Source organism: Centruroides sculpturatus, unplaced genomic scaffold (assembly GCF_000671375.1).
Source record: "Centruroides sculpturatus isolate CEXI.00-Female unplaced genomic scaffold, Cexi_2.0 scaffold337, whole genome shotgun sequence".
NCBI classification, from domain to species: domain Eukaryota; kingdom Metazoa; phylum Arthropoda; class Arachnida; order Scorpiones; family Buthidae; genus Centruroides; species Centruroides sculpturatus.
Window position 1 is genome coordinate 168,157 of NW_019384508.1, and position 25,766 is coordinate 193,922.

At 28.0% G+C, this 25,766-nt stretch overlaps 1 protein-coding gene, 1 long non-coding RNA gene and 1 pseudogene across 2 annotated transcripts in view; all 3 read right to left on the minus strand.

Annotated features, from left to right (window-relative positions):
• Nucleotides 1–1,882: 1,882 nt before the first annotated feature.
• LOC111622300 lies at nucleotides 1,883–2,517 on the minus strand (annotated as a pseudogene).
• Nucleotides 2,518–3,084: 567 nt separating this feature from the next.
• On the minus strand, nucleotides 3,085–5,669 carry LOC111622283. The gene is made up of 4 exons (XR_002756237.1): nucleotides 5,596–5,669; nucleotides 5,461–5,503; nucleotides 3,785–3,825; nucleotides 3,085–3,541 (listed from the first exon to the last, which is right to left on the minus strand). It is a non-coding gene; the product is annotated as an uncharacterized LOC111622283 (long non-coding RNA).
• Nucleotides 5,670–6,399: 730 nt separating this feature from the next.
• The window catches only part of LOC111622301 (kinesin-like protein KIF23), a 31,636-nt gene continuing 12,269 nt past the window's right edge, over nucleotides 6,400–25,766 (minus strand). Inside the window, exons 12-28 of the mRNA XM_023364661.1 lie at nucleotides 25,311–25,369; nucleotides 25,109–25,208; nucleotides 24,985–25,043; nucleotides 22,114–22,263; nucleotides 21,912–22,028; nucleotides 19,868–19,990; nucleotides 17,732–17,834; nucleotides 17,592–17,671; nucleotides 17,386–17,505; nucleotides 17,086–17,227; nucleotides 16,179–16,237; nucleotides 15,977–16,076; nucleotides 15,853–15,911; nucleotides 12,982–13,131; nucleotides 12,786–12,896; nucleotides 8,560–8,740; nucleotides 6,400–6,425 (exon numbers count right to left, since the gene is read on the minus strand). Coding sequence (XP_023220429.1) covers nucleotides 6,400–6,425; nucleotides 8,560–8,740; nucleotides 12,786–12,896; nucleotides 12,982–13,131; nucleotides 15,853–15,911; nucleotides 15,977–16,076; nucleotides 16,179–16,237; nucleotides 17,086–17,227; nucleotides 17,386–17,505; nucleotides 17,592–17,671; nucleotides 17,732–17,834; nucleotides 19,868–19,990; nucleotides 21,912–22,028; nucleotides 22,114–22,263; nucleotides 24,985–25,043; nucleotides 25,109–25,208; nucleotides 25,311–25,369 — 1,739 coding nt within the window. The remainder of the gene's footprint in view (nucleotides 6,426–8,559; nucleotides 8,741–12,785; nucleotides 12,897–12,981; nucleotides 13,132–15,852; nucleotides 15,912–15,976; nucleotides 16,077–16,178; nucleotides 16,238–17,085; nucleotides 17,228–17,385; nucleotides 17,506–17,591; nucleotides 17,672–17,731; nucleotides 17,835–19,867; nucleotides 19,991–21,911; nucleotides 22,029–22,113; nucleotides 22,264–24,984; nucleotides 25,044–25,108; nucleotides 25,209–25,310; nucleotides 25,370–25,766) is intronic.

The window sequence follows — 25,766 nt, forward strand, 5'->3', positions numbered from 1 at the left end:
CTCTCCACTTCAAATTAGTAGTGGCTTGCCTCTGTACATCATACTTTTTCTTTAACAATGGAGTCGTGCCGGTCATCTATTAACTGCTTTGAATTGAAAAAACGTGACTTCCGGTTTGCACGGGAAGTTCATATATAGTTGATTAAAGCCTCCTGTCCATATCTGGTCTCGGATTTCACTGACTCCGTTCTCGAGACTAAGACAGACGGACAGAGGACACTAGGAATTTTTTTCAAATTGCAGCCCACTGAGGTCACGGGTCGACGCGAACTAACGAATTGCAATGTTTAGAATGTTGAATGAAAACTCTGACTCTGGTATACATGCCAAAATTTGCAAATAAATGTAGTATTCCTCCGAAAGCAAAATTGTCGCCTTGTAAGTAACGAGCCGTGTCAGAAAAGAAAATATCATGGCGTGAGATACAAGCAAAAGTTTCAAAGTTGGACCAAGTCGAATGGAAGTGTCAAAATGATTAATCGCTATTCGGGCTCATGGCTTTGGTGTTTAGTTGTGTACAGTACATGACGAACAAAAGGCTAGTTCATGTTAATATACTTATCTACAATGATAGGATGTAGTGTACAGTACAAATTGTGCAATAATAGTGGTTTCTACGTTTCGTTCACTATGAATTTATAAGACTGAAAGTTTATGTTCATGTACGGTATTAAGTGCGTAATGGAACCTATTTGTCAACCCAGTTGTTTGGTGAAGAAGTTTTCTTTATCGTTCGATTAACCCGAATAATTTAGCCTTTTTAAAGATACAGTATTTTAAAAATCTAGCTAGTTGCTTAACTTTCCCGGCAGAAAAGTTAAAATTGTATGTGGCGCCGTCTGTTTAGATTTTATTTTAAAACTTTATTTTATACAGTTGTCCCTTGATAATCCGACAGGTATGGGACCAAAGGTGTGTCAGATTACCAAAAGTGTCCGGATTACCGAAAATAATTACATATTTCGTATTGTTTTGCTAGCAGTAACTTACAATATTCTCTACTCCAACTGTTCGAACAGAACTGCTCACATAAAACACACGAAATGTGTCATCGAGTAAGAATTGGATGGGGAGATTCACATCGCAACATGCTTCTGTGCAAGCAGACACGTAACTGGGACGGGTACCTTGATGGGAGGTGCGTCGGACTACTGAGCATGTCGGATTAAAAAACGTCGGACTATAGAGGGACAACTGTATTTATAAAATGGCAAAAATCTTACTTTTTAGGATATAGATTAGTTTTATAAATAAGTAAAATCATCATTAAGTTCCACCCCACTCCATCTCACCACCGCGACCTTTAAACATCAAAATTTAATAACATCAATGCCTCTAATACTCAAACCTCTCTTCACAATTTCTGAAATTTTCGACAAAAGGCACGGGATTTATCATGCTTCAAAAGTTGATAAACAAAATCGTACCCTTATATACACACTAGAAAAACCCCCGGATATTTTCTTTGCATTTCTTGACATTTCAAGATCTGGATTCCAAAAAATGTAAAAAATCTTGGGGTCACTTTTTGACCAATTGCCATACTTTCCCTGTATTATATATAACATCCAGGAAAAGTAATTGGCTTTGTTGAAAACCAATTAACCCTGTTTTTCCCAACCTTTTTAAGCTGAAAGAGCATTAAAATATCTGAAAAATTCTACTGGTTTTGTACGCCTAATTTTTTTTTAAACTTGTGGATATTACCAAATTTTGGGACACACTGTGCCATTGATAACATAATAAATCTAAAAGCATGTTTTGAATACATATAGTTATGAAGCTTAATTAGTGAAATTGGAAGTAAACTATTAAATGTGAATAGTAATATTAATTAAATTCTCGTAATATTCTATTAAATGTGAATAGTAATAGTAATTAAATTCTCATAATATTCTTTTCCTAGAAACCTGGCAATGTTTAATATTGCCTTACAAGGGTCCAGTTTCATTCTCTCGTATGCCAGAAAATGTATATTTGGTTTATCTTTTTGATCGTACCAAGAAAGAATGTGGTCGAAGTAATCACCTTGCAATACTTCACCTTGCATGAAACTATGGAAGAATTCTTCAAAAGTTGCATCACTGTAATTCTTCTCCACTTGTCTGTAATGGTTGAAACCCGATACACAATTGTCCCAAGGGTTCCTATAGACGTAAATATACTTTTCATCCGGATGATAGGGCGTATAATGAAAAGGCATATTGACTTTAAGCAATCGAGGGGTAGTAAGTCGACTAAACTATCAGTTCCTATCATTTCTAGATGAGTAAATTCTTTGGTGCAAATTTCGTTGACTGAAGGTAAAGGTGCTCCATAGTGTAAGATGTCCCATACTATGTATTGAGTCCATGTGGTTTCTGATTTTGGATAACCAGCGACAAATACATCTCCCATTCGTGGCTGCAAAGATACCGCTTGATAAAAATGTTTCAGAGGATTTTGTCCGGTTAACCAAAATCCTTCGATGTTAGCTAAATTTAATTTGTTATGCTTCTTCGTTATTGTTTCCTCCATACTCTTGAAATTAGAGGGAGAATTACTAATTAAAATTTACAATTTAAAGCAATAATTTTACAGACTAAGATGTGCTTACCTTAGAAATTAAGAGAAAAATTTCACGAAATGTGTTAAAATATCTATTTTTCTTCAGAAAATACTTCAATGTTGTGTTAAATGTAAATATACATTTTGAATTGATCATGCCATGATTACTTATCCAATAGTAGAGTCAGATTCTGATAATAACGATGCACATTCCCCATAATTATCATTTAATTTGTGTATTTTTAAATCAATTTTAATCAAATTAAAATTTAAAAAATAAGTAAACAATAAAAAATTTATTTTCTACAATTTAATAAATTTTTAAATTAAAAAAAAAAACTATATATATATTTAAGCAATGGTTTTTAAATGTTGCAAGAAATTTATATAAATATGGCTTACTAATTTGGAAACGTTTTCTCTAGTCACCTTTATATTTTTATCATCTTTATAAAATAATATATTTTTAAAGTGTACAAAATATTATGTTACAATTGAGAAAAACAAATTTCTCAAGTTCAGTGACCACTGAACAAAGTTTTAATCTTTATTAATTTCAATATGTTTGTGAACAACAGGTTGAGAAACGTTGGGTTAACCAATTTCGAGAATTTCTGGTTTTCGCTGGCAATAGAACACACAGTAACATGCATATTATATTACATAATGTAAATATAGCATATTATATAACAAGATATTTATTCCAAAGTTTAAAATATACAAGTGTTAAGTACTTATTTTACACACTGTACAAAAAATATATAAAGTTAGCACTTCAATAGTTGGAATGAAACAGAATATAATTAAGTTTCGTTTTATATAATTCAATTCAATACAAATTTTACAATAGTTGTATATAAGCAAAATTTTATACACGTTAAAATTTTACAAGATATTTAATTTGTTTAACACAAAAATTCAAATTCTGCTCACACACACAAGGCAAAGTCCACGTTTGTTTAAAAGTAAAATTTATGATCAATACCTAGGTTTTCTGAAAAGATTATTTATTTAGTATAAATATTTTCAATAGAAAATGTTTTAAAAAAGTTATTTTATTATTATTATTATTATCATCATCATCTCAATAGAAAATAATAAAAATTTCATAACTAATATTTTCTATTGAGATAATAATAATAATAATAATAAACTAACTTTTAATAAAATTAATATAGAGTTAATAAATTAAATAATAAATAACATTTATTATTATGCACACTTCTAAAAAACTTACTTTGATAATGCTGGCGGTTTTCCTTCAATACCTATACAACACTAGATTAAAGAAAGAAAAAAAACAGAAAATTAGATGATGCTGATAGTTAAACTATGATATAAATATCAATACAAGATAAGTAAACTTAAACAATATTGCACTTTATAATCAAATTTACAACAATTCTTTTTTTATAAAATATAATTTTGCAAAATCAAACAGACTGAACAGAATTATAATTAAAAACATTTTATAAGAGAAATAATTATATAAACACAATTTATTCAATAATTAATATATGTTTTATATATATATAAAAGTAGACATTTAATGTTTACATTAATATTTGCTGATATATTTCATTATTTTTACAGTAGGATTTGTTAATTCAACACTAAACTAATATATATTATGATATATTTGATACTGTAATAATAATGAAATATATCAGCAAATATTAATATAAACATTAAATGTCTACTTTTTAGAAATGTTAGAGTGCAACTATGCAGATGCAAGTGAGCAAGAATATGTAATGAGAAGAGATGATGATGTTTCTTGCTCTCATTAAGTACAGTACGACTACACTGATGCGAGTGAGTGGCGTGGAGATGATGTTACATGCACATTGAACTTGTCACAAAGAACAGTGAATTATTGTAGTTTGGAAGTAAAAATCAAAACGGTTTGACCACAATGCTTACTACTAGCAAATAAAAACTTTTGTTATTAGGATTACTTCAAAATAAACATACACAAAGAAAATTAAAATATGGTGTTCTTCCTTTCAGGAAACAGCAAAAGAATAAATAACCTTATTATACAGTAATTGGTTAACAAAACAGAATTTATATGACTAAGTATATCCAGTTTGAAAAAAATACAAAAATCTTATATATACACAGTAGATGAAAGATATGAAAGTCATCCATTTGTCTACTTGTGCCAAGGCATATGCACAGTATTCAGCAAGAGGCAAGATGCAATAAATATCAAACCCTGTCAGATATGTGCAAGAGCCAGAAATTTGCTCTTGCCAGCAAGATTTCTCATTTTTTACTTGTGCATGATTTTCTTTTGCAAGAACTATATTGCTTGCAATCTCTTGCTCACTACTAAATTCAAACATTGACTTTTTCTGAACACTAATGAAAATCTCTGACTTTCCAGGTGTGTAGGAACCCTGTAAATACTGTTAATTTCTATTTAATCATATCAAATTTAAACATTGGTGGGAGTGAATATGCTCTCCATAACAGCATATATCATCAAAAATACACAGCACATCCCATCAGCCACCAGAAATTACATTTTTAACAGATGTTCATTGAGTACTCAACAAGCACTACTCTAAGCCAACTAAGCTGTTCAGAAAGTGAGCACCCAGTTTCCAATAAAACTCATTTCTTGGTTTGATAACATTAGATGCCTCAGAAAACTCCTACATATTTACACACTGCATCAATTAATCAATTATTTTGAATAATTATGTTTCATGGAAGTTTGCACCCCATGATAATAACACGGAATGCAAACTTCCATGAACATTCCATGTTTTTCATGATCATCTTAAATCGTGTTACTACAAGTTTATTACAAACATGTCTAATTAACATTATTAAAATAATTTATTTATTTGGTATTATAAACTCTTATAACAAACAATAATCTAAAAAATATTAAAATATACATACTCTGCTTTCTATGTCAATTATTTCTGTGCTAGTATTGCGTTTTCTGAAAGTAGTTTAACAAACGAAAACCATGGTTAGCTTTTGTATTAAAAAGATACTATAAAATATCATGGTTCACTTAGAAGAAATATTTACCTTAGATTATAAGGACCGCTAGTAGGTGATGTCTGTCGCAGTGTCTCAACATCATTAAATATAACTTGTTTAAGCAATGGTTTTTAAATGTTGCAAGAAATTTATATAAATATGGCTTACTAATTTGGAAACGTTTTCTCTAGTCACCTTTATATTTTTATCATCTTTATAAAATAATATATTTTTAAAGTGTACAAAATATTATGTTACAATTGAGAAAAACAAATTTCTCAAGTTCAGTGACCACTGAACAAAGTTTTAATCTTTATTAATTTCAATATGTTTGTGAACAACAGGTTGAGAAACGTTGGGTTAACCAATTTCGAGAATTTCTGGTTTTCGCTGGCAATAGAACACACAGTAACATGCATATTATATTACATAATGTAAATATAGCATATTATATAACAAGATATTTATTCCAAAGTTTAAAATATACAAGTGTTAAGTACTTATTTTACACACTGTACAAAAAATATATAAAGTTAGCACTTCAATAGTTGGAATGAAACAGAATATAATTAAGTTTCGTTTTATATAATTCAATTCAATACAAATTTTACAATAGTTGTATATAAGCAAAATTTTATACACGTTAAAATTTTACAAGATATTTAATTTGTTTAACACAAAAATTCAAATTCTGCTCACACACACAAGGCAAAGTCCACGTTTGTTTAAAAGTAAAATTTATGATCAATACCTAGGTTTTCTGAAAAGATTATTTATTTAGTATAAATATTTTCAATAGAAAATGTTTTAAAAAAGTTATTTTATTATTATTATTATTATCATCATCATCATCTANGACTTTTTGGTATTTGCACCATCTAGAAAGTAACAAAATTTGTTAAAATAACCAATTAATTATTATTTATAACTAATTTAAAATGATGATAATTCAAATTCAAAAATAATTACAAATGAAAATAACAAACTTAAACAGATAAAACATGAAAATGTATTAAAATATAAAATAACAAACATATTCATTTAATTATTATTTTAATATACAAGTGAAGTTTAAAGTAAACCTTGAACTATTCAACAATTAATAATTTTAAGCACAAGTTTAAATTCTAATTTTGATTTAGCACAAATTCTTAAAAAAATAATCATATTAAAAACAGATCAATGCAGACAACCTTTTCTTACAATAAAAAACAATATTTTTATTACTATATATTATTACAAGCTGTATAAGAATCAGATTAATGTAAGTAAAATATTTTTTAAATTGCAATTTTTTAATTGTCTAAAAACAATGCGGGCCAGATCCAGCCCACATGCCATAATTTGGAGACCACCTACTAGAGATAATTTATAATAGATATATAAATAACATTCTTTGGCTGAAAGCCTTCATAGAATCATATTCTTATATTTTTGGAAATAATTTATTTCGGATATTAACCTATCATTAGAAATGATAATAATCCAACGTTAAAGTTCACATTAATTTTAATGAAATAGTTAGGGTAAAAAATGTAATTTTTAATAAAACTTTAAATAAAACCCAAAAAAATAAAAATCAGTAAAATTTAACCTTTAAATTCTTATCTAGAACTATATAATAATTGACGACAAAAATCATTACAGTTGACCCCCCCTATAACGCGGGTTCCTATAACAGAAATTCCTATAACGTAGCGAAAAAATTGTGGCAGTATTCTTATAAAGGGACTCGTAAAACATCGTCGCCGACTCGTGTTGCGACAAGATTGGTCGAATCTGGACTGATAGTGGATGAGCAGCCGAACTACTTTCCACCGTCCAGTGCAACGCTACGGTAAGTTTAGGCGGGTAAATTGAGTTTGCTATCGTCTGTACAGTATTATGTATAAATTACGTACTGTACATATAATTATATATTAATTACATATGAATTAGGTACTGTATATATAATTATATATTAATTATATATGAATTAGGTACTGTATATATAATTATATATTAACTTAATTTATTGTAACTTTTTATAATTATATATATATTTTCCGCCGTCCAGCGCCACGCTATGGAGAGTTTAGGCGGGTAAGTTGAGTTTACTATCATCTGTACAGTATGTAAATTAGGTACCGTAAGTCTAATACAGCACTAATTTTATACATTTCTTGTGAAAGAAACATTTCTTATTCAATGGCCATAAAAACGATTTCTATTAATGATGTCTCCAAAGGTCAACAAAGTTTTCGCAAAAAAATAATTTATCAGAAATCGCGGCCGCCGTTTGATGCGCTGCTCCGCGGCAAAAACAAGCGTAAGCAACAGCGTAGTCGAACGGTGCACACTCAATAAGTAATCCTACAATTTTTTGTTTATAGCATAGTTTATAGTGATTATTCCCAAAAAATTATACGTGTTTTGGAAATGTTGAATCAAATTAGTCTAGAATCGGCTAATTTTATAGAAGAAAACCTTTCAAACAGCCTTAGTCCGTAAACTTGACACATGTCGGGCTGTGATTGGCTCATGTATTTAAGGATTCCTACAATGTAAAATTCTTATAAAGTGGAACGTATCTAAGCATTATAGGGGGGGGTCTACTGTAATTGCTTTTGAACAAACAAGATATTTCAGCTTTCAGCAGATGACAAATTCATCTGATGTATCTTTTAGTTTATTTTGTGACTACTCAAAACCTAATTACAATATAAATATCCAAATTTTTCATATAAATATATGCAATTGTAAGCAATATACTACAGATGTTAATATAATGTCAATGTTAATTGTTTTGTATCATTTTAACCCAAATGAATTAAAAAAAAAGTAACAATCTTAATATTTGGAATACACTCATTTTTGTTTAATATTTTCCAAGTTTATTATTGCTGAATTTAATATTAATTGTATTTACCAAAAATGTAATATTTTTCAAATATGAACTTTTACTGTAAATAAGAAAATAACAAATACTTAAAAATAATAGTTTGAAATTTTTTCCTTATAACTTAACTTTACCTGAGAAAACTTGATATATTCTAGGTTCTGAGGAAGATGAAGTATATGTGGGTGTACGAAGATTTTCTAGGTGTTCTTCCCAATCACCTGAATTAAGAATCTCTCTTAACTGCTTAAATTTTTCTTTGCTCATGCACATTTTTGCTTCTAATTCAGCTTGTTTTTCAGCCAATCGAGAAGCCTGAAAATAACAAATAGAACTTTAATCATCATAATAAAGAATTTACTTTAATCCTATCTTAATCAGTTATTCTTGACTTTTTTAACCAATTTATTGATGAAAAAATTAAGATTTATTCAGAAAACACAAATATGTTTCATTCAATATTCTGCTAATACTTTGTATGGACATGTTTGGAAATTCTAACCAGTAATACTGTGGTAGTAGTGACTGATGTTATCAGTCATAGCCAGTTATTCTGGGCAATTAGTGCATTTTTAAACACACTGGTTATTTTGTGATGTTCAACATGGTATAAAGCCGAGAGGAGGTGATATTAATTCTGTCACTGCTCTCGAATACCTATTTGAAATCATATGACAACAAAGATCAGAAAAGTTCATCAAAAGGTAAAAATGAACTTGTATCTTTTGGGGACAAGTGTCAGAGAAAAATTTATCTTTGTTTCGCTTATACTGTAAAATCAATAATTTCATAGCATTAGCTGATCATTGATCATCCTGTCTTGCCCACCTGAAATTTAGAATGGCATGGCTTTCAGTTCATAATCGCTTTGTGCTGCAGAAATAAAATGTTGTTTTATTTCATGTAGATTTTTAAAATCACAGCTACATTCACAATAATGATAGAATGTGTATGCAATGTTGTAGTTCAATAGAACTGTTGTAACAACTTTGTCACTGTGGTTACTTCTGTAAGTACCACAGAACGATCAATGACGTCATAACTGAGCTTTAAATATGGTTGATTATTCAAGTTACATTTTCTAAATGCTCAAGTAATTACCAGCAGTTACTGGTGACACCACTTAGAATTTCCAAATGCACCCTATGTTTCAAACTGAATTAATGAACTGTGACATACCCTTGAAATTATTATAGTAATGATTTCCAGGGTATGTCCTATAATAATATATCAATAATATTAATAATATATTATTAATTATATANCAAATTACAAAAAATTCAATCTTGCAAATTCTCAAGCAACTTATTAAATTCTAAAGCTGGAATTATCTTATAAACACTCAAGCAATTGATTTTAACCACCAACAGATTTTAAAACAAAGAAAAATTATAAATCAAAAACAAATTAGGACAAACTAATAAATATAAAACAACTTACTAGTTAATTAAAAAAATAATTCTAAAAAAGTATATTTTCAGAAATAAATGAGTTAAAATTACTCTCTTCTATAAGACTGAGAAATTTAACACAGAGATGGATCACAATTTAAATTTAATATTTAGTTCTTACTATATTTTCCATATTCTCGAATTTTAACTTTTAGTTCATTTCTGGAAATATACTTTTTTAGAATTATTATTTTAATGAATTTATTTAATAACTGATCCCATTGTTTTTAATTTTAAACTTACTAGTTTTTAGTTTTAATGTAATGATAAACTACTGTTTATGTATAAATTCCCTGATGCAAATTATTATATGCATAAATAAAAAAGATCCAGCTAATTAATAAAATATATACAGCGAGTGATCAGTTAATGAACATAATCCATTCCAAGATCATGTTCGCTACCTGAATTGTTTGTTAACTGATTATCGATTTACTGTAATTTTTATGAGAATTTGATTAATTCATTCCAGACCCCAAAAAAGAAATAAAAAAATTATATACTTTCTTACTATGTTTATTTATATACAGTATAATAATGATAACATATATACACAATCTTGCATTTTTATCAGTCATGTATTTTTCCATTTGTGGGGCATTATCTATCCAATGTCGATTGCTTTTCTCTCTTCGGGATTTTTCAGAATTAATTAATAGCATTGTAGTTGTAGAGATCCTAACCTCATTCTGGTTTAGATGCCATTCTAAGACCATTGTTCAGACATTCTCCCACTTCTTCAAAAGATCTTTAATAGCAGATATCAGCATTGATTCTCTTTTGTCTTTCTCTTTTTCAGAAAAAAACACATCTCGCTGAATTTCTTGGTGTTCTTCATTCAAGAGTTCTTGGAGTTCTACTGTCAGGTCAGTTTCAGATTTCATTATGAGTTCTTCAATGTCATCTTCATTCACCTCCAATTCAAGATTTCTAGCAGATGTCACAATTTCATCCATAATTTCAGGGACACCATCTCTGTCTCCCTGAATGCAGGAGATACACAGCTTTCATCAAATAGAATTCAACTATTGTTGAGTGACTTCTGACCATGCCTTCTGAATGAGTCAGATAGTTTCAAGAATATTAAAATTTTCTTTCCAAGATGTTTTTAATGTCATCAATCAGGAGAACTGGCATGCTTTAAAACACCAACAAAACAGTGCATGAATGTAAAATTTCTTGAAACCCACAATAACCTTCTGATTCACTGGCCAAATCAACAAAGTAGTATTCGGAGGCAGAAACTGAACTGTCAGCCAGGAAAGTCTTCCATCAAATAATCTTCAAGGTTTTTTGGGTGTCCTGTTTAATTGTCCAATAGCAATAGTGCTTTCAATGGCAATTTATTGGTCTGAAGGTAATCCTTGAAGTTTGGAGCACAAACTTCAAACAGCCATTCTTTGAAAAGAGCCTGCATGATTCATGTTCTTTTATTTCATCTCCACATCACTGGCAGTCTTCCTTTAATTATGAATTTTTTTTAATGCTATAGGGTTCTCAGAGTGATAGACAAGAAGCAGGATAAGCTTCATATCACCACGAACATTAGCTCCCAAAAGTAACATCAATCGGTCTTTTATGGGCCCACAAATATTTCTCTCATCTTTTGTAATGTAGGTAGAGTTTGGCATGTGCTTCAAAACTTTCTCTACCTTTCTCTTGAATGATAGTCATACTAATTACATCTCTCTTCATTTCCCTTTCTTTTATCCAAATTAAAAGCAATCTCTCATTTTTCATGGATGGTACATCATTGTTTCTCAGATGTGATTTTTGTTACTCCTTTAGCTACTTGAGTCTTCTTGATTACATCTTTCTTAGCTAAGATTGTGTCTACTGTAGACCTGTTCAAGTCATACTGCCTAGCAACATCACACATCTTCTGTCTACTCTATCTTAACTATTATCTCTTGCTTGGTTTCTATGGTGAGCACAGTTCTTGACACTCCACTCTTTTTAGGCTCCATAATATTATCAATTTCTTTTTTAAATAAAAAGTTCAGAAAAACACTTACAAAATTCAGAGAACAGAAATCTACTAGCACACAAAAAAATCATGTAAATGTGAGACCTGGACAGAATTCAAAACTGCTGTTAAAACTTTAACAAATATCTGATGGGACAGTTAAACTCTCCACATTCAAAAATAAAAACTAATGCAAAACTTAACAAGTGCCTGACAGTCTCACAAAGACTATATAAAATTATTCTGTTAGAAAGGTAAACAAAAAGCTGGAATTACAAAGAGAGTTTGAAAGTTAAAAGGAATAATATTTGATGAGTATCGTGTCAATGTTCACATTTCCCGCACTCCAAAAGGTTTCAAATTGTCAGCTAGAGACAAGGGAACACCAACTGGTATTCGTTATTTATGTCACTGCTTCTTGTGTTTGTTGTTCTGTGAGGTGTTTGTTATCCGAACATGTGTTTGTTGTCCGAACATAAAAATCTTTCATGAAAGTGTTCGTTGTCTGATTTGTTCGCAGTCCAAACTGTTCATTAACTGATCACCCCACTGTATATGTAATAACTGTATAATGACTGAAGAGGGACAATATGAGTCTGAAATGCATTTATTAAAGGTACTTAAACAGAATAAAAAAAAAGTTATAACATACAAAAATCATGATAAGTTCGGGAAACAGCACTATTGGGTTGCTGAAATAATAATAATAATAAAAAAAAAAACAACACATATATACACACACAATATGAAAAAAGTAAATTTTCAAAATAATATAATACTAATGATGGAAGTTATTAAATTTTTTGCTCTCATCAGCAATGCATCCATTTTTAGAATATCTTAAAAACATTCTTTTTTCCTCATATAAAACATTTATTAATTTTTCATTCAGACAAAAAAATATAATAGCCAACTTCAGTTTTACTGATTATTTAAATCTTACCATGATACGCTGCATACGACTTCTTTCTATTTCAAGACGGTCATGTAGTTCTGATTTGATTTTTTCTTTCTCCATTTGTCCTTTATTTAGTAACATCTCTTTTTCATCCAACTGCATATTTATTCAAAAGAAAAATATTGAAAAGTCTTACTCTAATTAATAATTTTATTATTATTATTATTATAATCATCATCACCTCATTTTCTAAAGCTTGTTTATTCCTCTCAGTTTCTCCAATCTTTTTATTTAAAACATCATTAGTTTCTTTCATATCAGATATTTTCTTCTCTAGACATTTTACTTGTTGTTCTCTGGCTTCTAAATCCATTTGAAGAACTCTAACTTGCTAATTTTAAAATATAAATAACTATCAATATTCAGAATTTACTATTATATGCTTCTTGTCTAGGTTAAAACGTATAAGTGAGCTGTATAATGGCCTCTTTATTTATAGACTTATCACACCCTCATCAGACACAAGACCAGCCTCAAGATATACTGAGGCTGGTCTTGTGTCTAATGAGGGTGTGATAAGTCTATAAATAAAGAGGCCATTATACAGCTCACTTATACGTTCAGCATTTAGCTAATTTGAAATGGACATTTAGAATATGTATTTAAATAATAAATATACTAGAATGAAATTCAATTTTAAAACTCTAGAACTTAAATATTAGTTTTTTATTGAAAAATTAATTGTAAAAAGATATTGTGTCTACAAAAAAGTTTTGGTCTTGAGCTGAATTTAAAACCACATATTTTGGCAGTATGGCAATAGGTTAAAACATTTAAGCAAAAAAGTAAATGTTTACCTTGTCTAGAGCCAAATAATTTATTTTTCCTATTTTAGTTGAGTGATTTCTTAAAATGAGGTACCAGTACATTGAAGGCTATATGGTTAATCATATTTATATTTTATCCTTTTAATTCATCTTAATTTATTGTCATATGGGGAAAGAATTTTCTAGCATTAAGGTATTACCTCTATTGTTTAAGTAAATTTCACCCATTGTTGATAAGTTAATCTGTAATAGAAATAGCCAATATGGATAAATGGTGAAGATCAATGTTGTCCCATGCAACTTATTACAAGTTATGTTAGTTTGGATCAGGTAGATCCCACTAGTAGTAAACTGACATTTCACCAAGCAGCTTACATAGCTGACTTAAGTGTCAATCTTAAATAGTTTTATTTAGTTTATATGTTAAAGTTGTATTTTAGGAATAAATTAGGCATAGTATTATCCATTCAGTATATATCCATTGTATTTTAGGCATAGTATTATCCATTCAGTTAATATATAAAATAATATTTTAGAGAGAAAAAGCTTCAAAAATTATTATGATTATAAAGAGAATCAAATTCTCAATATTATAAGTGTACTTTTATGTAATTTTTATGCAAGAAATTATACTTTTAATTTAATCTAAAACAACAATGTTAAATATCATTTATAACACAATTGTAACATTACAAAGACATTTTTCAATGCAATAATGTTTTTATAGTACATTTATAATCTTCAGATAACTGTATCTATTATCATAGTATAATCTCTTAATTAAATATATTTATTAAAAATAAATCCTTGTAATTAAATTTTATATAATTAAAATATTTTAATCATCAATTTTAATTCCATTTTACTATCTATCTTTATCTCCTTTGGACTGATATTAGTATTCATTGAATAAAACTGATTAGTCATTTTAAATTTATATTTGAATTTAGGCAAAGATTAAACTATCAATTTGAAAATCAGAATTTTCCTTACAGGGATATATTGTCCTCATTCATGAATACTGTATTTACTTACATATAAGTTCTCGAATATAGGACGAGGTGCGATTTTAAAGATCATAATAAGGAAAATTACATTTATTAATACAATTCTAATTTTATTTCATTTAATCACAAATAAAATATTATCAAATGCACATATTAAGGCAAACAGCCATATTTGCCTTAATACATGATACATGATGAATGGAAAACAAAACCAAAACATTATAATGCATATGACTGGAAAAAGTTTATTTTTAATGATCCAGAATGTGATAATCATTAAAAATGACAATTTAACAAATATGAAATAACTACATTTATAATCATTGCCATGTGACCTGTATTTCATTAATGATTTTAAAAGTAACAAGAAACTATTTTCTGCAGATAAATGAGATGCAATGCAGTTTTTAATTGTTGGACATAGGTTTAAACCAATAAACAAAGAGAATGTATCTTAGTTTGTTTACAGTAGGTGCCAACTTACGATAAATAGACTGTAGATCTATAATGGCAGCATGAACTATACATAATACACAGAAATTATTGCAAAAACAAAGAATCCTTTGCTCGCATGCATAGGAGAACCTAGGTTTTTGAAGCCATGAAAAATAAATAAAAACCTCATCTTATATGCAAGTAAATATGGTAATGTGTGCAATACAGTTTCCATATCAACATTCAACTTATAAGCATATCAGTGTAATAATAATGAGCACTTTCAGTCTAGTCTAGACTACCTTCAGGTTCTCTACCATTACAATGGAATAAGTTAAATATTACATTACTCCAGAGATGAATATCTTTATATTTGAGTTATAAAGTTCTCACATATGAGACATTTCATAATAATAGTTATCATATTATTATGAAATGTCTTGCAAATGACAACTTTACAAAAGAAACTTTTATATAATGTCAAAACTAATCTTTATATAAAAATAAATAATGCTTTAGTAATAACATCTTATATATATTCTCTTAATAATTTCTGAGTAAAAGCATGGATTAGCTATTTCTTTTTACAAAGCAGCAAATTTTGAAATTTTTTGAAAGAATTTTTTACAAATCATAAATTAAATTTCTAAATTCTAGTTTATGCTTTGTAAAAAAATTAATTAATTAAATTATATTTATCACAGTAAATTTAGTTTTCTAATTAATCAAATGTTCAATTAATAATTGTTATTGACATAAATTTACACATATAACATATTAAACCCAATAAAAATTCAGCATTGTAAATTTGAAATTATGTTATAAAACATTAAAAAACCATACCTGACGAAGAGTCATCATTTCTTTTTCATTCTCACTCAACTGTCTTCTAAATTCAGATTCTAGTCAAACAAAATAAAATGTCACAGATTCTATTATTAAATAAATTTTTAAAATATATACTCACGTTTATTATTCAAGTCTTTCAATAAAGTTTCTCGGCGAACCTTTCTATCATTCATAAAATTCAGAAGATTTGTTAAAGTTTCACTATTCATATTTTCTATCTAAAAATATTATTATTATTAATAAGTTTAAAATTTCACATTTATGAATTTTATGGCATAAGTGTTTCGCCAATTTAAAAATATTAAAATAATAAATCTTACAATTGGAAAAGCAGGTCCCATTGTATAAACTGTTGAAGCCAAATAATCATCCAAATTTGCTGAAAAATAAAACTGGACTATGAATTTGAATCATTATCATGAATATTGAATAAATTACATTATTCCATTATTAATGTTTTACTATTAATAATTAGAGTATTTTTAGTGTTAAGTATTAAAGCTAAAAATACAATGTTTGTTAAATACACACATACAAAAGTGCAGCAACTAAGTTTGGGGATTAAATTTATATATATATATATATATATATAATGTTTTTGGCAGAAATCATCCAATTTAGCATCAGTCTTCAATATATTCCTATGTACTTAATAAAAAATTTTGCATCCTCTAATAACATATATATGCTCTCATTAAAGGATCTGTTTGAAATGCTGTTTAATTCCCTCTACAGCCTCCTGATTTCCAAAATTGACTGAAATTCTCTCTCTTTCAAAACAAATTTTAATGTGGGGAACAGAAAGTGGTCAGTTGAGATTTTCCAAACTGTTACGGAACATTTTGTCTTAGATTACATTAGTTTTAAATAAAATAGAATTTTGTAAGAAAAAATGTATGTAAAAAGATGATATAGTATTGCATTAATTTAAAATATAGAAAAAGTAATCTTTTTACATAAATTTTTTCTATATTTTTTATGCAAGTATGTAATAAATTATTTTGTAATTAAAGATTTATATCATATAAAAAAACTTAAAATATAATTTAATTTAATAACCACTATAATTTTCATTGGCACATATTATATTAAAATTTATGTAATTTGCCTTATCAAAACATACTTATGAAGGGCACATAATGAATAATAAAGTAATATTTGAAATATTTTACTTAATCCAGAACCAACTAAAGATAAAATCATTTTTATTTAAGTAAAACATCTTACTTCCTTCTTCCTCAGCCTTTTTTACAGCTTCTCGGTAATTATTGCCTCTACCAGATTTTAATCCAGAAGACAAAACATTAGACAGTGGGGTTGGCCGAGACAGAAGCACTTCTTGAGCAAGTTCTGCAAATCTCATAACATGCTATAAAGATATTTTATATTAAATTATATTTGAATTCTTTCAAAATAACAAAAATCAAATTATTAAGAATGAATTATTAGTCTATGAAATAAAGATTTTAAAAATTAACACAATATTACAATATTCATATTAATAATAAATTAAAATTAATTACTTACGATAATTTCATCATAATCATCTACGCGTGGGTTGATACAAACTACCATTCTCACTTTTCCTTCTCCTTCAAAATAATTTTTAAATAAATGAGTCAGCTTGCTTTTTCGATATGGAACTAACTGTAATAACAAACAGACACAAAATTAAGTTTCAACTTTAAATAATTTGTGTGTGTGTTTTTCAAATGGCATTGTTATATTCATACCTTGCAACTATTTTGATTTTGGTTCTCTCTTAATATTTCAATACATTCTCTCAACGCCATCAAAGATGTGTTTATATTTCCTAATAAGTTTCAAATATTAAAACTTAATTTAAACAATTTATATATTTATTTTAAATTACCTGCTTCACGTAGCCTGTCTCCAGTATTTCTTGTTCGTACTGTTCTTTCACTACCAGCAAGATCTACTAGAGATAACTGGCTAACAATAGTTTGATTTCGATCCTNTTCTCATGTAAAAAAAATGGCTAGCTTTAACACCTCGCTTTCCTGGCTAGTTCCTGCTTGATTTTTCATGAGATCAGCATGTATCTTTTTAGCTTTCTCGCAAATAATTGCTTCTGATATGCTGTCTCCAGCACACTGTTTTTCAGTTATCCAAAGCAAAAGCAATTTCTCAACATGAAGTAATCAGTCTTTGATCTCTGTTTAGAAATTGATTTAACCCCTTTCGCAATGTTAGCAGATTTAGTAATGCCTTTATTTTTTGCAATTGTCAATATCATCATTCTTGGAATACAACATGCAACAGTTAAAATCTCAAACATGCGTGCCACCTTCATATTTCTCAACAATCTCTTTTTTCAGTTCCATTGTTATTCTAGTCATTTTTTTAGTTTTCTGTTGCTTTTGATTGTTTGCAATTCATGATTAATAAAAATAATAAAATTTTACTTACAAATTAAAATCGGAAGAAATCTAACAAAGTTATAAACTGTGGCACCACAAACGTCTAGTCTGGTCTAGTACACCAATAGTGCTACTTGTTTATAGATGGCGCGTATAACTGAATTAAGTCGTATACCGAGCAAAATTTGTTTTGTCCAAACAGGACGTATTCCGAATTTGACGTATTCTAAAGCAGACGTATACCGAGGTACCACTGTATACTAAAATTAATACGTTAATTTCTTCTAGAAATACTATATGAACAGTTCTAAAACAAAAAATTTTAAACACTCCCAAATGAAGTAAGTGTGTGTTATTTTATTGGGATAAGTAAGTGATTTAGAATTATATAATAGCTAATTTGTCAAAGTTTACATTTCTAATTATTTTCATAATATAAGAATCCAGCTGAAAGCTTAATGAATGTAACTAACTCTTTGCCTTCTGTTGAATCAAAATGGAAATTGTGATCTAGCGAGAAGTAATGAATCATCAGCATTTTCTATATATTTAGTATTAAACTTGACACAAGAACTGTTGATGCAAATTACAAAAAATTCAATCTTGCAAATTCTCAAGCAACTTATTAAATTCTAAAGCTGGAATTATCTTATAAACACTCAAGCAATTGATTTTAACCACCAACAGATTTTAAAACAAAGAAAAATTATAAATCAAAAACAAATTAGGACAAACTAATAAATATAAAACAACTTACTAGTTAATTAAAAAAATAATTCTAAAAAAGTATATTTTCAGAAATAAATGAGTTAAAATTACTCTCTTCTATAAGACTGAGAAATTTAACACAGAGATGGATCACAATTTAAATTTAATATTTAGTTCTTACTATATTTTCCATATTCTCGAATTTTAACTTTTAGTTCATTTCTGGAAATATACTTTTTTAGAATTATTATTTTAATGAATTTATTTAATAACTGATCCCATTGTTTTTAATTTTAAACTTACTAGTTTTTAGTTTTAATGTAATGATAAACTACTGTTTATGTATAAATTCCCTGATGCAAATTATTATATGCATAAATAAAAAAGATCCAGCTAATTAATAAAATATATACAGCGAGTGATCAGTTAATGAACATAATCCATTCCAAGATCATGTTCGCTACCTGAATTGTTTGTTAACTGATTATCGATTTACTGTAATTTTTATGAGAATTTGATTAATTCATTCCAGACCCCAAAAAAGAAATAAAAAAATTATATACTTTCTTACTATGTTTATTTATATACAGTATAATAATGATAACATATATACACAATCTTGCATTTTTATCAGTCATGTATTTTTCCATTTGTGGGGCATTATCTATCCAATGTCGATTGCTTTTCTCTCTTCGGGATTTTTCAGAATTAATTAATAGCATTGTAGTTGTAGAGATCCTAACCTCATTCTGGTTTAGATGCCATTCTAAGACCATTGTTCAGACATTCTCCCACTTCTTCAAAAGATCTTTAATAGCAGATATCAGCATTGATTCTCTTTTGTCTTTCTCTTTTTCAGAAAAAAACACATCTCGCTGAATTTCTTGGTGTTCTTCATTCAAGAGTTCTTGGAGTTCTACTGTCAGGTCAGTTTCAGATTTCATTATGAGTTCTTCAATGTCATCTTCATTCACCTCCAATTCGAGATTTCTAGCAGATGTCACAATTTCATCCATAATTTCAGGGACACCATCTCTGTCTCCCTGAATGCAGGAGATACACAGCTTTCATCAAATAGAATTCAACTATTGTTGAGTGACTTCTGACCATGCCTTCTGAATGAGTCAGATAGTTTCAAGAATATTAAAATTTTCTTTCCAAGATGTTTTTAATGTCATCAATCAGGAGAACTGGCATGCTTTAAAACACCAACAAAACAGTGCATGAATGTAAAATTTCTTGAAACCCACAATAACCTTCTGATTCACTGGCCAAATCAACAAAGTAGTATTCGGAGGCAGAAACTGAACTGTCAGCCAGGAAAGTCTTCCATCAAATAATCTTCAAGGTTTTTTGGGTGTCCTGTTTAATTGTCCAATAGCAATAGTGCTTTCAATGGCAATTTATTGGTCTGAAGGTAATCCTTGAAGTTTGGAGCACAAACTTCAAACAGCCATTCTTTGAAAAGAGCCTGCATGATTCATGTTCTTTTATTTCATCTCCACATCACTGGCAGTCTTCCTTTAATTATGAATTTTTTTTAATGCTATAGGGTTCTCAGAGTGATAGACAAGAAGCAGGATAAGCTTCATATCACCACGAACATTAGCTCCCAAAAGTAACATCAATCGGTCTTTTATGGGCCCACAAATATTTCTCTCATCTTTTGTAATGTAGGTAGAGTTTGGCATGTGCTTCAAAACTTTCTCTACCTTTCTCTTGAATGATAGTCATACTAATTACATCTCTCTTCATTTCCCTTTCTTTTATCCAAATTAAAAGCAATCTCTCATTTTTCATGGATGGTACATCATTGTTTCTCAGATGTGATTTTTGTTACTCCTTTAGCTACTTGAGTCTTCTTGATTACATCTTTCTTAGCTAAGATTGTGTCTACTGTAGACCTGTTCAAGTCATACTGCCTAGCAACATCACACATCTTCTGTCTACTCTATCTTAACTATTATCTCTTGCTTGGTTTCTATGGTGAGCACAGTTCTTGACACTCCACTCTTTTTAGGCTCCATAATATTATCAATTTCTTTTTTAAATAAAAAGTTCAGAAAAACACTTACAAAATTCAGAGAACAGAAATCTACTAGCACACAAAAAAATCATGTAAATGTGAGGCCTGGACAGAATTCAAAACTGCTGTTAAAACTTTAACAAATATCTGATGGGACAGTTAAACTCTCCACATTCAAAAATAAAAACTAATGCAAAACTTAACAAGTGCCTGACAGTCTCACAAAGACTATATAAAATTATTCTGTTAGAAAGGTAAACAAAAAGCTGGAATTACAAAGAGAGTTTGAAAGTTAAAAGGAATAATATTTGATGAGTATCGTGTCAATGTTCACATTTCCCGCACTCCAAAAGGTTTCAAATTGTCAGCTAGAGACAAGGGAACACCAACTGGTATTCGTTATTTATGTCACTGCTTCTTGTGTTTGTTGTTCTGTGAGGTGTTTGTTATCCGAACATGTGTTTGTTGTCCGAACATAAAAATCTTTCATGAAAGTGTTCGTTGTCTGATTTGTTCGCAGTCCAAACTGTTCATTAACTGATCACCCCACTGTATATGTAATAACTGTATAATGACTGAAGAGGGACAATATGAGTCTGAAATGCATTTATTAAAGGTACTTAAACAGAATAAAAAAAAAGTTATAACATACAAAAATCATGATAAGTTCGGGAAACAGCACTATTGGGTTGCTGAAATAATAATAATAATAAAAAAAAAAAACAACACATATATACACACACAATATGAAAAAAGTAAATTTTCAAAATAATATAATACTAATGATGGAAGTTATTAAATTTTTTGCTCTCATCAGCAATGCATCCATTTTTAGAATATCTTAAAAACATTCTTTTTTCCTCATATAAAACATTTATTAATTTTTCATTCAGACAAAAAAATATAATAGCCAACTTCAGTTTTACTGATTATTTAAATCTTACCATGATACGCTGCATACGACTTCTTTCTATTTCAAGACGGTCATGTAGTTCTGATTTGATTTTTTCTTTCTCCATTTGTCCTTTATTTAGTAACATCTCTTTTTCATCCAACTGCATATTTATTCAAAAGAAAAATATTGAAAAGTCTTACTCTAATTAATAATTTTATTATTATTATTATTATAATCATCATCACCTCATTTTCTAAAGCTTGTTTATTCCTCTCAGTTTCTCCAATCTTTTTATTTAAAACATCATTAGTTTCTTTCATATCAGATATTTTCTTCTCTAGACATTTTACTTGTTGTTCTCTGGCTTCTAAATCCATTTGAAGAACTCTAACTTGCTAATTTTAAAATATAAATAACTATCAATATTCAGAATTTACTATTATATGCTTCTTGTCTAGGTTAAAACGTATAAGTGAGCTGTATAATGGCCTCTTTATTTATAGACTTATCACACCCTCATCAGACACAAGACCAGCCTCAAGATATACTGAGGCTGGTCTTGTGTCTAATGAGGGTGTGATAAGTCTATAAATAAAGAGGCCATTATACAGCTCACTTATACGTTCAGCATTTAGCTAATTTGAAATGGACATTTAGAATATGTATTTAAATAATAAATATACTAGAATGAAATTCAATTTTAAAACTCTAGAACTTAAATATTAGTTTTTTATTGAAAAATTAATTGTAAAAAGATATTGTGTCTACAAAAAAGTTTTGGTCTTGAGCTGAATTTAAAACCACATATTTTGGCAGTATGGCAATAGGTTAAAACATTTAAGCAAAAAAGTAAATGTTTACCTTGTCTAGAGCCAAATAATTTATTTTTCCTATTTTAGTTGAGTGATTTCTTAAAATGAGGTACCAGTACATTGAAGGCTATATGGTTAATCATATTTATATTTTATCCTTTTAATTCATCTTAATTTATTGTCATATGGGGAAAGAATTTTCTAGCATTAAGGTATTACCTCTATTGTTTAAGTAAATTTCACCCATTGTTGATAAGTTAATCTGTAATAGAAATAGCCAATATGGATAAATGGTGAAGATCAATGTTGTCCCATGCAACTTGTTACGAGTTATGTTAGTTTGGATCAGGTAGATCCCACTAGTAGTAAACTGACATTTCACCAAGCAGCTTACATAGCTGACTTAAGTGTCAATCTTAAATAGTTTTATTTAGTTTATATGTTAAAGTTGTATTTTAGGAATAAATTAGGCATAGTATTATCCATTCAGTATATATCCATTGTATTTTAGGCATAGTATTATCCATTCAGTTAATATATAAAATAATATTTTAGAGAGAAAAAGCTTCAAAAATTATTATGATTATAAAGAGAATCAAATTCTCAATATTATAAGTGTACTTTTATGTAATTTTTATGCAAGAAATTATACTTTTAATTTAATCTAAAACAACAATGTTAAATATCATTTATAACACAATTGTAACATTACAAAGACATTTTTCAATGCAATAATGTTTTTATAGTACATTTATAATCTTCAGATAACTGTATCTATTATCATAGTATAATCTCTTAATTAAATATATTTATTAAAAATAAATCCTTGTAATTAAATTTTATATAATTAAAATATTTTAATCATCAATTTTAATTCCATTTTACTATCTATCTTTATCTCCTTTGGACTGATATTAGTATTCATTGAATAAAACTGATTAGTCATTTTAAATTTATATTTGAATTTAGGCAAAGATTAAACTATCAATTTGAAAATCAGAATTTTCCTTACAGGGATATATTGTCCTCATTCATGAATACTGTATTTACTTACATATAAGTTCTCGAATATAGGACGAGGTGCGATTTTAAAGATCATAATAAGGAAAATTACATTTATTAATACAATTCTAATTTTATTTCATTTAATCACAAATAAAATATTATCAAATGCACATATTAAGGCAAACAGCCATATTTGCCTTAATACATGATACATGATGAATGGAAAACAAAACCAAAACATTATAATGCATATGACTGGAAAAAGTTTATTTTTAATGATCCAGAATGTGATAATCATTAAAAATGACAATTTAACAAATATGAAATAACTACATTTATAATCATTGCCATGTGACCTGTATTTCATTAATGATTTTAAAAGTAACAAGAAACTATTTTCTGCAGATAAATGAGATGCAATGCAGTTTTTAATTGTTGGACATAGGTTTAAACCAATAAACAAAGAGAATGTATCTTAGTTTGTTTACAGTAGGTGCCAACTTACGATAAATAGACTGTAGATCTATAATGGCAGCATGAACTATACATAATACACAGAAATTATTGCAAAAACAAAGAATCCTTTGCTCGCATGCATAGGAGAACCTAGGTTTTTGAAGCCATGAAAAATAAATAAAAACCTCATCTTATATGCAAGTAAATATGGTAATGTGTGCAATACAGTTTCCATATCAACATTCAACTTATAAGCATATCAGTGTAATAATAATGAGCACTTTCAGTCTAGTCTAGACTACCTTCAGGTTCTCTACCATTACAATGGAATAAGTTAAATATTACATTACTCCAGAGATGAATATCTTTATATTTGAGTTATAAAGTTCTCACATATGAGACATTTCATAATAATAGTTATCATATTATTATGAAATGTCTTGCAAATGACAACTTTACAAAAGAAACTTTTATATAATGTCAAAACTAATCTTTATATAAAAATAAATAATGCTTTAGTAATAACATCTTATATATATTCTCTTAATAATTTCTGAGTAAAAGCATGGATTAGCTATTTCTTTTTACAAAGCAGCAAATTTTGAAATTTTTTGAAAGAATTTTTTACAAATCATAAATTAAATTTCTAAATTCTAGTTTATGCTTTGTAAAAAAATTAATTAATTAAATTATATTTATCACAGTAAATTTAGTTTTCTAATTAATCAAATGTTCAATTAATAATTGTTATTGACATAAATTTACACATATAACATATTAAACCCAATAAAAATTCAGCATTGTAAATTTGAAATTATGTTATAAAACATTAAAAAACCATACCTGACGAAGAGTCATCATTTCTTTTTCATTCTCACTCAACTGTCTTCTAAATTCAGATTCTAGTCAAACAAAATAAAATGTCACAGATTCTATTATTAAATAAATTTTTAAAATATATACTCACGTTTATTATTCAAGTCTTTCAATAAAGTTTCTCGGCGAACCTTTCTATCATTCATAAAATTCAGAAGATTTGTTAAAGTTTCACTATTCATATTTTCTATCTAAAAATATTATTATTATTAATAAGTTTAAAATTTCACATTTATGAATTTTATGGCATAAGTGTTTCGCCAATTTAAAAATATTAAAATAATAAATCTTACAATTGGAAAAGCAGGTCCCATTGTATAAACTGTTGAAGCCAAATAATCATCCAAATTTGCTGAAAAATAAAACTGGACTATGAATTTGAATCATTATCATGAATATTGAATAAATTACATTATTCCATTATTAATGTTTTACTATTAATAATTAGAGTATTTTTAGTGTTAAGTATTAAAGCTAAAAATACAATGTTTGTTAAATACACACATACAAAAGTGCAGCAACTAAGTTTGGGGATTAAATTTATATATATATATATATATATATAATGTTTTTGGCAGAAATCATCCAATTTAGCATCAGTCTTCAATATATTCCTATGTACTTAATAAAAAATTTTGCATCCTCTAATAACATATATATGCTCTCATTAAAGGATCTGTTTGAAATGCTGTTTAATTCCCTCTACAGCCTCCTGATTTCCAAAATTGACTGAAATTCTCTCTCTTTCA